Source organism: Papio anubis, chromosome 7 (assembly GCF_008728515.1).
Source record: "Papio anubis isolate 15944 chromosome 7, Panubis1.0, whole genome shotgun sequence".
Lineage (NCBI taxonomy): Eukaryota > Metazoa > Chordata > Mammalia > Primates > Cercopithecidae > Papio > Papio anubis.
Window position 1 is genome coordinate 137,258,813 of NC_044982.1, and position 16,276 is coordinate 137,275,088.

General features: G+C 38.2%; 1 protein-coding gene across 1 annotated transcript in view; it reads left to right on the forward strand.

The window, feature by feature from the left end:
* LOC101023626 (probable phospholipid-transporting ATPase IM) overlaps positions 1 to 16,276 on the forward strand; it is a 271,533-nt gene that overhangs the window by 219,156 nt on the left and 36,101 nt on the right. Inside the window, exons 22-24 of the mRNA XM_009210142.4 lie at positions 4,338 to 4,485; positions 7,320 to 7,503; positions 8,055 to 8,278. Coding sequence (XP_009208406.2) covers positions 4,338 to 4,485; positions 7,320 to 7,503; positions 8,055 to 8,278 — 556 coding nt within the window. The remainder of the gene's footprint in view (positions 1 to 4,337; positions 4,486 to 7,319; positions 7,504 to 8,054; positions 8,279 to 16,276) is intronic.

The following is a 16,276-nucleotide window of genomic DNA, read 5'->3' on the forward strand; positions in this document are numbered from 1 at the left end:
ATAGAATATTTTATATAAGAGGAATCATTATATTTGTAGTGTACATTTTCTTAGTATTAGGACTTGGGGTAAAATGGCATCCAGGAAAAGCTGTTGCTCAAAGTTGCTCTCTATACTCCTAATCTCAGCTACTTATATCTAAGCCCACAGCTTTGGGATGAAATATTGAATCGTAAATTTGCACCATTCCTTTTTCTTGTGTTATGCTTTTTGAATTCAGTGGGAGTTCATTAAAAAAGAAAGTGTAACCAAAGAACAGGATCTGAATGAAAGTAGCTATTGAAAAGAAATGACCAAAATGCTTATATTTAAACCTGTCAAATGTGCTTAGATAATTTCATAAACATGGATATATAATTTTCATACATATCATACATATGGCTTGTTTCAAATTTAGTGTCGTGAAACCATTTTAGACACTTTGAGTCCTGGGTTAATTTTGCTGCTGTAGCTGCCTTATTATTAAAGGCATGCTTAGAAAGCTACAATTAAACCCTGCTATGGTTTCTCAGAAAATTACTACATTGAATACATTTCACCAATTCACATGTCTTCTGCTGAAAGGAAAACAGACTGAGAATTTTGATTAATCTGCGAGGAAAACTCATTCTGTATTTCATTTTTGTAGCATGATCACGTCTTTTGTTATTAGAAAAATTCATGTTCTTTAACTAAATCATAAAGTGACTCCACTGCTTCTGAGAAGTATCCCAGTGCTATAACTAGGAATTGATATTTCTTCTTTAATCAACAAAATATGTATTGGTATTTTTGAACATCTACTTGGTGGAAAATTATTGGTTTGAATGTGCAGGGTTCTCAAATGCAAATGGCTTCAGGACCAGGCTTATAGCATTAATCACGTGATCTGGGCTATCTATTATACATCAGGGAGTGATGGGGCCTTTGGTGAATGGGAACATCATGTTGGCCATAAAGTCATAGAGATTCTTTAAGACACTGTGTAGGCCAAACAAAATGCATCTTGGTCCTAATTCCTAACGCCTAGTCACCCAGGAAAAATGTTATAGTAGATTAAATTTCTCTCATAAATCATACAATTTTAGAGCACTTACTTAGGTAATCTTGTAGATCTTCTGGCACACACTGGTGCAGCAGCCCAAGCTTTCATGATCTATTTTGACTGGTTGGGGCATTAGCCAAACTGATTGGCTGGTCCCATTTCCTGAGCTCTAATAATGAAACTGGTTCAGAGGTTGAACATCTTAAAGGTCTCTCAGGTAGGGTAGTAAGGAATGGAACTGGGAATTCAAATCAAAATTTCATGTACTTTCTCCCTTTCTCTACTATTGGCAGGATAGGGCTGTCCCTTAACTGTCCCTCTGGCACTGTGTCTTAGTCCAACCTAGAGGCAAGCTGTGGCTGACTCTATGTGTAAACCAGCTTGCTACAGGAGACCAAGAACTGTGAAGGTGAAGACCTAGGTTCTAGCCGTGGGTCTGACACTAGCTAATCAAGTGGCTAGAAGTCAGATAACTCAACTGTGGAAACATGAGCTGTCAGAGGCAGTCCTTATGTCTGAATCCAGTTTACCAGGTTCCAAGCTCAAAGCTCTGGCTTTTGTATCAAAGTCCAGATTCTCTTCTTTTAAACAGGGTGTCATGGTTTCAATCCCTTTCCCAACAGATTCTTTTTTTTTTTTTTTTTTTTTTTTTTGAGATGGAGTTTTGCTCTTGTTGCCCAGGCTGGAGTGCAGTGGTGCAATCTTAGCTGACTGCAACCTCCACCTCCTGGGTTCAAGCGATTCTCTGGCCTCAGCCTCCTGAGTAGCTGGGATTGCAGGCATGTGCCACCAAGCCTGGCTAATTTTGTATTTTTAGTAGAGATGGGGTTTCTCCATGTTGGTCAGGCTGGTCTTGAACTCCGACCTCAGGTGATCCGCCCGCCTTGGCCTCCCAAAGTGCTGGGATTACAGACATGAGCCACTGCGCCCGGCCCCAACAGATCAATTTAACCTTTCAATATAGAGTGCCTTAAGAGGACTGACTAGACGACTCTTTTTTCCGACCATTCTCTTTTCTTTTTATAGGTTGTATGCAAGCCAGTATGTGCCTAACTATGCTTTGCTGTGCTTGTGGTGGCGTGGGGCTGTGAATGCCACAGTTGCCTCAACTCTTCATGCAATTCCGCATGCCAAGAATTGTAATAAACTGTCCTTCATTACGCAGCTTGGAAAAACAGGCACTCTTTTGTTTTAGCATTTGCTATTTGTATTATGTGGTTAAGCATTGTATGTTACGCTTGCAAAAATATATAGCTCGTAGTCATTGAAGGGAGTTGTGTGTAGCTTTTTCCCTTCCTAATAAATCGTTTTTGTGAGAACCAGCTGGTGTTTGAAGAGCTAAGTTCCAGGAAGAAAAAGAAATGACAGCTATAGAGCGTGGGCAAAGTTCTAAAAATATGGAAGCCCAATCTGGCCAAGAGATGTTGGCCTGTGCAGAGAAAGTGCAGTGACAATATCAGCAGAGCCAGAAAAACTGTCCCTTTTCTGCCTGGAAAAGGGTTCATGTGAGATGTTAGGAAGACAGTTTAAGGAGAAAAAAGTCCTAAGTAAATAGAATTTCAGCCAATACTTTAATGAACTTCACCCTTCTTTGGAATGTTTTCACTCTCTGAGGGGAAAACAGAGATTGAGTCATTTATACAGCGAGTGAGAACTTTACTCAAAATGAGTACTCAGGAGATGTTTTCCCTGTGGTGCTTTCTGAAGTCGCAATTTATGAGCTCTGCAACATTGTCGGAGAAATGTTCATTTCCAAGGAAATTGTCTCCCTTGCTTTCTTTATTATTTGGCACTGTAAATTTTCATGACTGTGAGGAGGATTCCCTGACATAGTTATCTGATGGGAAAGTCTGATCCTCTCACTTAAAACAATGATTTTTCATGTCTGTTCTACCTCCCTCTCCCCTTTGTAACTCCCTAAATTTCACACGTAGCACTCTGACTTTATAAATCTTTTTCTTTGATTCTGCAAACTGATTGTTAAATGTATGATATCATTCTTGGAACCATGTGACCTCTGGGTTCCTAAACGCAGATGTGATTTTGGTCCTGGACAGCAGAAGGAGATATTGAGCTTGAAGTTAATGTATCTTTTTGTTTTGTTTTTGTTTTTAAACTTAGTATGTAAACAACTGGTGTTACATTTTCAAATAATTAGACAGCCGAGGGCTAAAATAGTTATTTTGGTAAGTGGACATTCTCTTCTTTCAGAGAAGACTCAGCATAAAACGATTTTAATAAATATTTTCTACACAGGATGAGTAATTTCATTTCACCAAAAGACATAGTATTCACTTTCTGGTCTTCTGTTACTCCCCATGTTCTCCTGAGCGCTCATTTTGTAAATGCCGGTTATGACCCATGCTGGATAGTTCTCTGGTTGTGGTTGAAACTTCTGTAGGTATGTCAGCTTGCCCTACGTTACTTCAAAGCCTGCACTCAAGTGCTCTTGAAGAGGAAATTCCCTTCCTTTAAAGGTATCATCTTTCCATTTTGGAGAGAACAGTAGAATGCCACTTCTAAGGGTGCTCTGTCACCCTACAATCTTCCTCTTAGATGGCAGAGATGCATGGGATGTGGGCAGGATTGTTTTATAGCTACTGCTAATTAGATCTGGAGCATTTGGAGGGCGTTTCCATTTGGAACAAGCCTCTATAATTTGGTGTCTAGTTTTTATCCTAGAAGATTTATTATATTTTTTAAGCTAATGAGTACATTTTTTGCTTAAAATTGTCTATTCTATTATAATGGCTATGCCCATTCAGTAAGTGCCATCATTTTTTTTCTTGTTAAAATTTTTAAAAAATATATTTCTCAGAGGACCGCTATTTTAAGCTGGATCGTATTACATTGTACCTCGATTGATGAATTTATTTTATAGATAGATGCCCTGGAATTCCTAGAAGATTTCATCAATTGTCTTTAGTCTTGTGCTTTCCATTATTTAACAGTATTGCATGTCAGACAGTGGTTCTTAAGCCCTTGAAGCTCAGACAATCTTAAGTACCAAATCTATCAAGATCCCCTAGTTCAAACGCAGCTCAAGATGGTGATTTAGCTTTTAGGTAATTTGAAACGTTTAAGATGATTGTGTTTTCACTGTGTTTACTCTCCTACATACTGGAATTTGGAAATTTGCTATGGTATTCCCATCACAAAGAATTATCCAGCTTGCTTACTGAAACTGGGTCTTATGCCATATTCTGTCTGAATAGTGGTGAAATAAATTTACCTCTAGGCGAGTTTCTTGTTAGAGTTAGTAGGTATGCTCTGTATGCTTTGTTATGTTTCACTTTTCACTCTCTCCTTTAAGGAAAGCAAAAGAAAATTTGTCTGGACAAAACAGAAATGTTTCCAATGGCCATGTAGTTTGTGAAAAAAAGCAGCAGCTGGAGTTGGATTCTATTGTAGAAGAAACCGTAACAGGAGATTATGCCTTAATCATAAATGGCCACAGTTTGGTGAGTTTGTCTAAGGTTTTTGTCCTTTCTTTTTCTTCACCGCAGTAATCATCTCTTTTGTGCTATCGTAATGAGACCTCCTTTGTCTTTTCCAGACAAATGTCACTACTAAATACAGGGCATACGCGATGATTTCCTGTTTGCAAAAGGAAAGGAAACTTCTAATCTATATCTCATACATTATTGTTTGGATCACCACAGTGAAGGGGAGGCTCCAAATAAATGCTAAATTCACAGAATATCAATCTTGTCTAAATGACTGTAGACCACTTAGCAGTATTATTTAAGTGCCTTTCTAGAGGGGAGTGTTACAGCTCACTGTTACTTAATTAAAATAATGCAAGTGGGTGGATGTATTATAATTATTGCTCTTACTAATGTTTTTGACTTGTGGAGCACAACCTGACCTTCATGTAATTACTATACCAAATTATTGCCATTAAGATACCTCTAGTGGTTTTTCTAAATAGCAGCATTTTACAGCAATGCCAAACAATTTGCTTTGATTAGGAAATCTGGTTCTTGTCCTAATAGAATGAACTTGCATTGTACTTTTAATGTAGTTCAGATTCTAAATCTTGAACAAACATGAAAATACTCTTCTGAGTTTCTAATTTAAAATACAAAAGCTCCAATTACACACCAGTGAAATTATAATTTATATGCACAAAGAATTAATCTCACATCTTTCTCTGGCTTTGATGATCATTTTTCACTTTGGAGTTTGGAAAATAAATATATCTTCTTGTAGACAGTTTCTTAGAGGACAAAAGAAGTTGGATATGAGGATATTGTGTTTTCTCCCTTGCGATCAGCTGTCTGTTGTTAGCTCTTAGTGCTTAGAGCATTATCCAGCTGGATTCCAGACATAATGATGTGTTGCCTTCTACACCATGGAAAGTTACAGAGCTCAGCTGCAGGCCAAACTCAGTTGAAAGTTTGTCCAAATGACACAAAATTCTCTTTTGCACAGAATAACAGTAACTGAAAATTATGACTGTCATCTGGGTCTTAAAGCTGGTGGCCCCCAAACTGAATTGCCCAGAGACCACAATATAGAAAGGGGACCTTATGGGTTATACTTTGACTTTCTCTCAGGCTCAAAGGATCCAATGTGTGGTGGTATTAGAGTACTCAGGTGATAATTTATACCATTTTCTCTCTCTGTCTCTAAGTACATTGAAAGAAGGAGGTAAGATAGATGCTCTTCAAGAACCCCGTCAGCTTCAAAGCCTGAAACTCATGGAACCATGAAATGTCATTTTTAATTTAAGGAGACTTGACTATGTTTTTGCTAGTATGGTCAGAATTTTTTTTTTTTTTCCTAAATCATGATTCTAATTTGCTTAAATCCTGATGTTTTGCAGAATGTAATTGGGCCTTTGTTTTTGCTCAGAGTCTTAGCATAGTTTTTCACTTGCTGATAATAAAAAGAGAGAGAGAGAAAGAGAGAGAGAGAGAGAGAAGGGGGAGAGAAAGAGACCATTCTAGGCAAGACAGGCAGTTATCTGTTTTCTCTTTCAGAAACAGTGATAATATTTGAAAATGCCAACTCACAATTTCACCTGGGGATTATAGATTTGAACATGAGAATTTTCTGTGCTGAGTTATGTTTTTATATTCATTTACCGATCCAGCCATTCATCCATTGGCATTTTTATTAAGCCTGCCCAGGTCACAGTGCTGAAGTCTGAGGATAAGATTGTGAATAGAACATGGTTCTTGTTTTAGGGAATGCTGTCTAGTGGATGAGATAATCACACAGTGGTATGACAAATACTGTAAAAGAGGAATGAACACAATGCTTTGAGAGCACAGAGGGAGACAAATTTACTTCCTTGTGGGAGAATCAGGGAAGACTTCCTGGAGAGAGTGATATTTTCAAGGAGAGGTAATGGCAAGTACAAAGGCACAGAGGCAAGAAAGAGCCCATTCAATCATGAGGAACAAGCAATTTGGCATGATGGGAAAAAAGTGTAGACTTAAATGTGATGCTAGAAGATAAAACTCAAAAGGAACGCAGGGGCCAGATTGTGATGGGCTGTGAATGTCTTGCTAAAGATTCACGCAAAGATACTGATGACTCAAAGTGTAAGTGGATTTCTGTTTCTTCTTAATGTGTTTATTAAAGAATTTACAGTAAAACATTTTCTAGGAAAAATATCGCACAGTTAATTGGAAGGGATTGTGCTATCTTTTTAAGTAATTTCTTGGCATATCTAAAGGCTCTTACGCATTTGGATAGGAGCAAGAGTAGAAACGGTTGAGGAACCCTGTCTGTGACACAGCTTGCATGCCCCTCTTTTGCACAGGCCTCTCTGGGTTTCAGTCATTATGTTCTTCAAGGGACAATCCCCAGATCATCTGCTTTTCATCCTGCCTGCACATTAATAATCACAACAACAAACTAAATATACAAAACAACAATGCAAAGAAACAAAAAGCCCATCACATAGAATAAACAAATCATCATCATTTGTAGTTCATTCTAAACTTGGTGAGCTGGTAGATAGGTTCTGTCTTTTGTTTTCAGCAATTTTAATGGTTTCTAGAACTTCTCCAGCATTTAACTCTCTCTCTCCAGTGCAGCACTATATCAAGGAAGACATATAAATGGCAGTTTCTTTTATTTTTATTTTGAAATTCATTAGTAGTATTTTTAAGTTCGCTTGGTAGGAGTTCAACACTTATTTCTTTAGTTTTTGTTGCTTGTGTGATTCTGAATCAACAATGACTTTTTGAAGTGAATGAAACAGTTTAGCAAACAAATCAGTTGAGAAACAAGACATTTATTGTTTCCTGTTCTTTTTTGAATTTTATTTTTAATCACACAGGCTCATGCCCTAGAAAGTGATGTCAAGAGTGATCTCCTAGAACTTGCTTGCATGTGTAAGACTGTAGTTTGCTGCAGGGTCACTCCACTCCAGAAAGCCCAAGTGGTAGAGCTGGTGAAGAAGTACAGAAATGCTGTTACTTTGGCCATTGGTGATGGAGCCAATGATGTCAGCATGATTAAAAGTAAGAGGATATTTGCTCAATGGGGTATGCTGCATACATGGGGTCCTCAGTTTCAGCATTTGGCAATATATAATCACTAGATTGCGTTAAAATTTAATTTTGCCAGTGATTCTAAAATGAATGATACCTCTGGGTCCAATGCTACCACCATTATTAGCATTCATAACAAAATTTCTTTGTCTTTAAATAAACCATTTGTGTATTTTTAGGCTAGAAAAGGACGTCATTCACCTTATACTATTTGAGGAAGTAAGTAGGTACAGTGTAGAGGAAAGAACACCAGGCCCACATTTGTAATATGTGACTTTAACCCCATCTTTGCCACTTAAAATTCTAAAAACTTCTGTAAGTCACTGAACTTTTCTGAGCCTGGCTTCCTCTTTTGTAAAACTAAGATAAATACCTATCATAAGCGTTTCATGAGGTAATATATGTGAAAATTTGTAATTGCAATGGCTACAAGTTTTCCATAAATAAAAGAGGAATGACAAGTTTCTGAAAGAGAGCGTGGCTTTGTTTTGGGAATGACAGTGTTCCTCTTTCCTTTGTAGGTGCTCACATTGGTGTTGGCATCAGCGGCCAGGAAGGATTGCAAGCAGTCTTAGCCAGCGACTATTCATTTGCACAGTTTAGATATCTCCAAAGGCTTCTCCTTGTTCATGGAAGGTGGTCTTATTTCCGAATGTGCAAATTCTTATGCTATTTCTTCTATAAGAATTTTGCATTTACACTTGTGCATTTCTGGTTTGGTTTCTTCTGTGGTTTCTCAGCCCAGGTTGGTAAAAAGCATTTTTTTTTTCATATGATATTACAAATGACTCTTCTTCATAGCTCTTTACTAATAATAATAAATTGAGAGTTTTAAATGACTGATTCAAGTGACAGTATTACAATTACGTAATTGATAGTTGACTTGAGCTTTGCACCCAAGAAGAATATGTATCTAGCTGGAATTTTATTTATTTATTTTCTTATTTAGATAGTCAACCAGTGAGTACTCCTTCCATGCATACTTTAGTTTTTGTTGAAATGTTTTTGGTATGACAGGTAAGCTTGTAGAGTTTTAATTTAGAACAGAAGTCTGCGAATCACTAATAAGAAATTTTGAGGTATCTTTACTGGGAAGATGGTTTCTTATCTAACACACTAAATGTATCTGGGCTGAGGGTAAATGTGTTTTATATTAGGGAGAAGTAATTGGTAGTCTGACACCAAAGCTGTTTAGACAGCAATTCATCAGCTAAAAGTTGATCCTATAGATAATACTAGTAGGAAGAAAGAAAAATTAGCAAATTTATAAATTAGGATTCTGTTTTTATCACTTCTTATACATTTTAAAGGATAGTTATTTAGCCACACATCTTCAATATCAGAAAAGTTTTGACCCAATGAATCAACTGTAAAATGTAATGTCTATATCATCTAAATATACTTGTAAATTTTAAAAAAGTTTTACCAAAAACTTAAATGTAGATATGGCATTGACATTTTGAACAACACAAGAAAAAGATTGTCCTTGAGAATGAAATGGTAACCATAACTCTCAGAGATTTATCCAGTTGTTCTTCCCTTCTTTGGGTTTTATCAATGACACTGGATTCAACGATATGCATGAAGGTGATTTTTAAAAAAATCATTTTATTCCAAAAAGACTGAATATAAATGAAATCTTGGCATCTTCTGTTCTCTTACATGTACTGAGGGAGATTAGTGAATTCCTTTTTACAATGAAAATACATTTTCAATATTTTTCCCTTTTTCTGGGAAGTTGAGATTTCTTAAAGTGAGGCACATCTGTTCCCATTCCTAATTTTCTGTTTTTAGGATAACATGCCCCAAACTAAGAGTAGATTATGTTGATATTTTTGCCTTTTTTTTTGGTTAATCTCTTGACATTTGAAGTAAAGCAGAGTCTTGATTTTAGCTACTCAGAATTAGAACTTATCTTAGTGCTACTTCAGAGTAGGCATGGGGCTGGGGATATTTACATGCTCATAATTCCTCCTTTGTCCAACAAAGACAAGCATGGGAATGTGGCCTGTGGCTTCCTAGTCTGTTGATTTTCCTTCCACATGAGAACAAAGCAAGACCATCTGCTAACGGGTGTTTCTAAGAGATCTAGTTTTCATATTCCAAAGGCTTAAGGCTGAAGAATCTCAAGACTATGAAGGGACAAACCCCATTTAAACCTCTTAGAACACAGAAGAGTAGTCAATGATTTGTATGTGCAGACGCACTAAGCTTGAATAGGCAACTGTTCCTCTAAGTTGTCTGTTAAAACTGTGAAGTTGAAACTAATGTTCAGTGACTTCTAACTTCTACATTTAGGTTATTTTCTGGGTTCTGATAAAATTGGTCAGAGCCAGATGTTAAGCAACTAGAATTTTTATTCTTTCATCGGTATTTGCATTTTAAAAGAGCAAGGGAGAATAATAATTGCCCCAAAGACATGAGCAGCTTGATGGTTGAACCCAGCCGTAAGGCACACCACCTGTCTGTGATTAGGTTTCTGAAATGTTTGATTTAACAAACATGTTTCTTTTCTGTGTCCCTTTCTTTCCCTTTTGTTGTTTTACACTGAAAGCTCTAGTTAATTGCACAATCTTCATTTTGAATCCATTGTTAGTCCCCGTTGACCATCTGTGTTCTTTCCTAAGCTGGTGAATTGGGCTGGACCAGTGGTTCTCAAGCTTTAACGTGCATGGGAACCACATGGAGGGCTGGTTAAAGCACTGCCCGCTGGGCTCTAGACCCTAGAACTGTACTTGAGAACCACTGGGCTAGAAAACCTAGAAGAATATCCCAAGTTCTGCTTCCTTGAACACAGACCAGAGTAAAGTCCAATCTGCTGACTTTTTGTTTTGTCAACAACATTAGACCCTATTCACCTTTTCAAAAGCAGAGGGGCCAGTTAAGCAAACAGCTGATCTCCCCCAGTTGAATTTTTCCAGAGGATTTAAAATCCTTTCAGCCCTCCTGCCAGGTCACTGTTGCTGAAGCATATTTTACCTGCAGTAAGACAGGGCAAGGTGGACAAAAGATGTCTGTTCAGGGTACAGGATTTCTTTCCCCAATTTAGCTAGTCTATTATGAACTCACCTAGCTTAACCATTAGCTCCTTGAGGAAAAGAAGTACATCTAACTCATCAATACATCTATAATAAAATCTTGAATGTTACCTGCCATATAGAAGGTCTTCTAGTCATTTCATGTTGTTGGGTGTTTCTATAGCCCTTTCCCATGCTTGAGGCAGTTGCAGCAAAGAGAGCCATTCCGACATGCCTACAGTCACTCACACAGTTGCCACTTACTCTACCCACCCCAGGGGCCATCCCTGCAGGCTCTGGATCTGGTCTGTGTAAACGTGTGCAGCCTGACCATCAATGTGGCAAAGGGGCTCAGGGTCTTAAGATCTAAATGTGGTTATGGAACTGATTTCAGAATGTAGAATGCTGTTTTTCTCAGTTGTGTTAATATTAATATGATACAATAGTTAATTGGGCTACGGATGATACATTTCTTAGTTATTTATACATCCTTTCATTCTAGGAAAGACATAGAGTGGATTTTCCAGGTGTTTTGGCTGGTTCTTGGCTGATTTAAATAGGGCAGGATATATTTTTTTAGGCAGAGGAGGAATCACCGTAGAAAAATAATTTGGCCTCTGAATAGGAGTCCTGGACTGCTATCTACTTTGCCGTAATTTGTATGATGACCTTATCAAACGGAGACCTAAGCTTATACTGGAAAGGATACTTTGGTCCCACTATTTAAGGATTTCACTCATTTAATAAATATTCACTAAGCCTTTGCTATGTGTCAGGCCGTGGTGGCTCCCGGACCTTATGTCCTGGGTATGTTAAAAAGTGTGCTCTTGATGGGCATGGCGAAGTGTGATCTCACAAATTTTAGTAGCTATTCATGTTGTGGAAGGCTTAAGGTTTTATTTCCATACTTGTCAGAGAAATAGATGGGCTTTCTAGGAGAGTGACAAGTAGCAATTACTTATCACCTGTTGGAGAGGACAGCCAGTCAGTGACAGTACCCATGTAGTGGCATCAATGTTGTGGGGTCAGCTTCTTTGTAGAATCATGATATTGTTGACACTAACAAGTAGGGATACAAACAAGTCATAATTATAGCTAACATTTAAATAGTACTTACTATGCTTCAGGCGTTGTCTAAATATTTTACCTGTATTAGCTCAATAGTTACAATAACCATATGAAGTAGGTTTTACAATCATGGTCTATATTAGCTTAATTATGGTAGAAAACACATAACATAAAATTTACCAACTTAACGATTTTTAAGTGTAGAGTTCGGTAGTGCTAAGTAGGTACACATTGTTGTGCAACAGATCTCTAAAATTTTTTCATTCTGCAAAGCTGAAACTTTATGTCCACTGAATAACAATTCTCCATTTCTCCTAGTACCTGGCAACCACCATTCGACTTTCTTTTTCTATGAGTTTTACTACTTTAATTACCTCATATAAATGGAATAATATAGCATTTGTCTTTTTGTGACATGCTTTTGTCATTAGCATTTAGCATAATATCCTCAAGATTCATCCATGTTCATCCAGTATTTTTCTTCTTTTTAAGGCTGAATTGCGTTACATTGCATGTATATACTACATTTTGTTTATCTATGTATGCATCTATGGACATTTGGGTTGTTTTCACCTCTTAGTCTGTATCAGTTCTTTGTTCAATATTTTCTAAATAATATTTGGGAGTTCTACTGTCCAGTAAATTCTATTTCTTCCCACTCTCACCTCCCCATCTTCTCTCTTCAGGCTTAAAAATTTACAATTCACATTAGTCTGTGAATTGTAGGCTCTGACAAGTCTGAATGTAAAGAAACACTACTATATTTGACTTCAGGATGCATATATATATGTATTCTCACATCTGACATCTCTAAAACTTGGCTATGTCTTTACAGTCAAAAGTATATTACAATATCCTTTGATCTGGATTGAAGTCAGGTTTTCCAGAGAGCATTTGTGTGACTTCTTCCAGTTCCCTGTGGGCACTGCTGCCAGCCTGAGATCTTTCTCTTTCCATATATTTTTTGAATTCAGATTGCAGATTCTAGTGATTAGCAGCTTGAGGTCCATGTTTTCAAGAGAGATTCTGTCTCTCCCTTTAGTTAGTGCAAAGCTGACACAGGCTAGTTTCCTTGCAGTCCCTTTCTGCATGAAGATTTCTCTTTTACACTGAGGTTGTAGCTCTTTGTTGCCCTACCTTTATGGAAATGTCAGATTCCCCATTTGGTTGAATTTTGGCGTTGATAATGGTATTTCTAACAATCAATCGTGCTTTAGAGTCAGTAAGATTTGGTATTATTACCCAAACTCATTTGGCATGGAATGCTGCTTTTTCTTTTGTGTGTATGTGTTTTTGTTTTTGTTTTTGAGACAGAGTCTCACTCTGTCGCCCAGGCTGGAGTGCAGTGGTGTGATCTCGGCTCACTGCAAGCTCTGCCTCCCGGGTTCAAGCCATTCTCCTGCCTCAGCCTCCGGACTAGCTGGGACTACAGGCACCCACCACCATGCCTGGCTAATTTTTTTTTTTTTTTTTTTTTTTTTTTTAGTAGAGACGAGGTTTCACTGTGTTAGCCAGGATGGTCTCGATCTCATGACTTTGTAATCTGCCCGTCTTGGCCTCCCAAAGTGCTGTGATTACAAGCGTGAGCCACCGTGCCTGGCTGGAATGCTGCTTTTTATAAGCAACACATATAATGTCCTGTAGAACAGGTGCCATATGGAACTCACTTTGGGAAATTCTGGAATAGATGCTTCTATAGCAACAATTTCAAAACTTGACATTGCCTTGCTATTTATCCCAGTTCTAGTGTTTTGAAAACAATAAGACGTACAAAGAGCAAAATGATGCCAAGAATATTGTCCCCATAGGAACAGGCTATTTATGTTTCTCCTTTTACAAAACCTTCCACTTTAATAATTAACTCTAGTCCAAGGGACAAAATACCCCTGTTTTATATACCAAAGTAAGGGTTTACATTTAAACTTCTGCAAAGTCTTTTCCATTATTCTCAAAGTTTTTTTTCATATTATAAAAATATTTATATGTGAATATATCTCAACTTTTATGCTACTAAAATCATATTCTTTTATAGCTTTCTTATTAAAAACACAACTTGTCACACTTTGAGAAAGTTTTCTTGATTTACATTCTTCAAACATGTTGTTTTTCTTAATGACATTCTGAAACACAGATTATAAATTATTTGACTATTCTGAGTCTCTAGACATTTAAGATTTTTTTTTTTTTTTGTAGACGAGTCTTGCTCTGTTGCCAACCTGGAGTGCAGTGGTGCGATCTTGGCTCACTGCAACCTCCGCCTCCTGGGTTCAAGCGATTCTCCTGCCTCAGCCTCCTGAGTAGCTGGGACTACAGGCACGTGCCATCACACCCAACTAATTTTTGTATTTTTTAAGTAGAGACAGAGTTTCACCATGTGGGCCAGGATAGTCTCAATCTTCTGACCTTGTGATCCACCCGTCTCGGCCCCTCAAAATGCTGGGATTACAGGCGTGAGCTACTGTGCCTGGCCCAAGATGTTGTTTTTAATTTAATAATTTCTGTCTTCCTCATCTGTGAGTCACATGACATTGTCAACTTGCTAATAGAAAGTCTTGCTTGCTATAAAGACAAAATAATGAAAAGGACAAACTCTTGCCCACCTAGAACTGGTTTTCTCATTGGGAAATAAAGAAGTGCATAAATAAGTCTAATAGAAATATTGTATTTAGTTGGGTGCAGTGGCTCACGCCTGCAATCCTAGTACTTTGGGAGGCCCAGGTGGGCAGATCTCTTGAGGTCAGGAGTTTGAGACCAGCCTAGCCAACATAGTGAAACTTCGTCTCTACCAAAAATACAAAAAATAGCCGGACATGGTGAAGCATGCCTGTAATCCCAGCTACTTAGGAGGCTGAGGCAGGAGAATCACTTGAACCTGGGAGGTGGAGGTTGCAGTGAGCCAAGATCACACCACTGCACTCCAGTCTGGGTGATGGAGCAAGACTCCATCTCAAAAAAACAAAAAACGAAAACAGAAAAAACAAAACAAAACAAAAAACAAAAAACAACTTGTATTTAAAGGTAATATGAGAGCATGGGGAAAGGAGAAATGTGTGAGGATCTAGGATGACTTAGGAGGATCTGGGATGACTTAAGCGCAATTAGTCTGCAAGCAAGTGTGTGAATATTTTAAAAATTAAGTGGAGATCTGAAGGCCTGAAATTCTAGCTCCCTTCAGGGATTTGGGACCTGATCTGCAGAAGGATGTGAGACAATGGAGTAAAAGGAGGACATCCCTCCCCTCATACACTTTCCCACTGACCTGTAATTAGCTAAAATATTCTAATTTCTAAAATTGTATTTAACACCAACTCATTCAGAAATACCTTTCAAAAACTGCATGGCATTGAAGGGGGAGCTTACTTAGCAGTGTTGTCTACAGCAAGAAGCCTGTTCTAGAGCAGGTGTTCTACCACTATAAAGATGGAAACTCTGGTGTTCCCCAGCCTCACCCCACATGGGAGTGCCCTGGCATGTTAGCGGTACTGAAGACTGGCTGTGCAGGTGACTTGGATTTGGAATTGGGATGGGCAGGGATCATTGTCTCTTTTCCATTCCCTGTTTTTCCCTGGAAGGGCCTGATTAGCAACAGGTTTAACTGAAAAATGTTTTGGCTTTTTTTAGTACTGTTTTTCTAAGGACAATATGCTGTAAATGAGGCAAGTGAAAAGAAAACAACATATTTGTAAGAACATTAGTCTACAGAGAATGAGAATTTTTGAATGGGGGACAATTTCACCATCATACTCTCTCACTCCCCGTTAAGAACACCCAACATGTGGCTTTGGCCTCCAGCACCATGTGGCGGGTGATGAGGCTTTCTTAGCCCTTAAAGCCCCTTAGATAGCCACGTACTTCCAGTCTTTTAAAGAAAGTCAGCTGTCTGAGGTCTTCCCACTCCCTGCCACCCCTCTCCTAAACTGCTTTAACAGAATTGAAAGCTCCATAGTGAAATGGAGCCAGTAGTAATAACAACTCCAAGGCCTGGCAGAGTTGGTAATAGCTGGCATCTCTTTAGAGGCCATTCCCGGGTAGGCCCAATCTTCTGTCACTTTCTCTGTCCAGTCCCAACAGCAGTGAGAGTTGCATACATATTCTCCAATGCAGAACCTATGGTCTGAATGCTTGTTCATTTACCAACAATAAACTGGGTGCCAGTTTAGGACCAGGTCCACTGATGCCCCCCGCAAGGAACAATAGAGTGAATCAAAGGGATGTTGTTCCTGCCCTCAAGGAACCTACAGTCTGGGAAAGATTTTATTTTCATAAATGCGAAACAAATGTTGAATAACCCCTTAATCTCCTTTCTCTTATTTCTCTACCAAAAGTTTCTTTTGGAATAAATTTACTATGGATAAGCCATGTCTTGGGGCCAACCCTGTCAAATCTCAGCATCATTCATAAGCACCTAAATATTCTTCCCTGTATCTCTCAGCAGATTGTTTGGAAGTAATCCTTTATTCAGCTGAAAACATCTGACCAAATGTAAACAGATTGTGTTTTTTAAGACACAATGTTGACTTTCTAAAACACCAGTTTAATTATTTAATGAAGTGACATGTGCTATTTCTTTACTACATCAGTCTGTCTTTGGTGCCTGGTGGATTTTATCCAGGCAATTATTCTCTGATGAGAGCTCCAGTAGATTCCAGCCAGTGCCC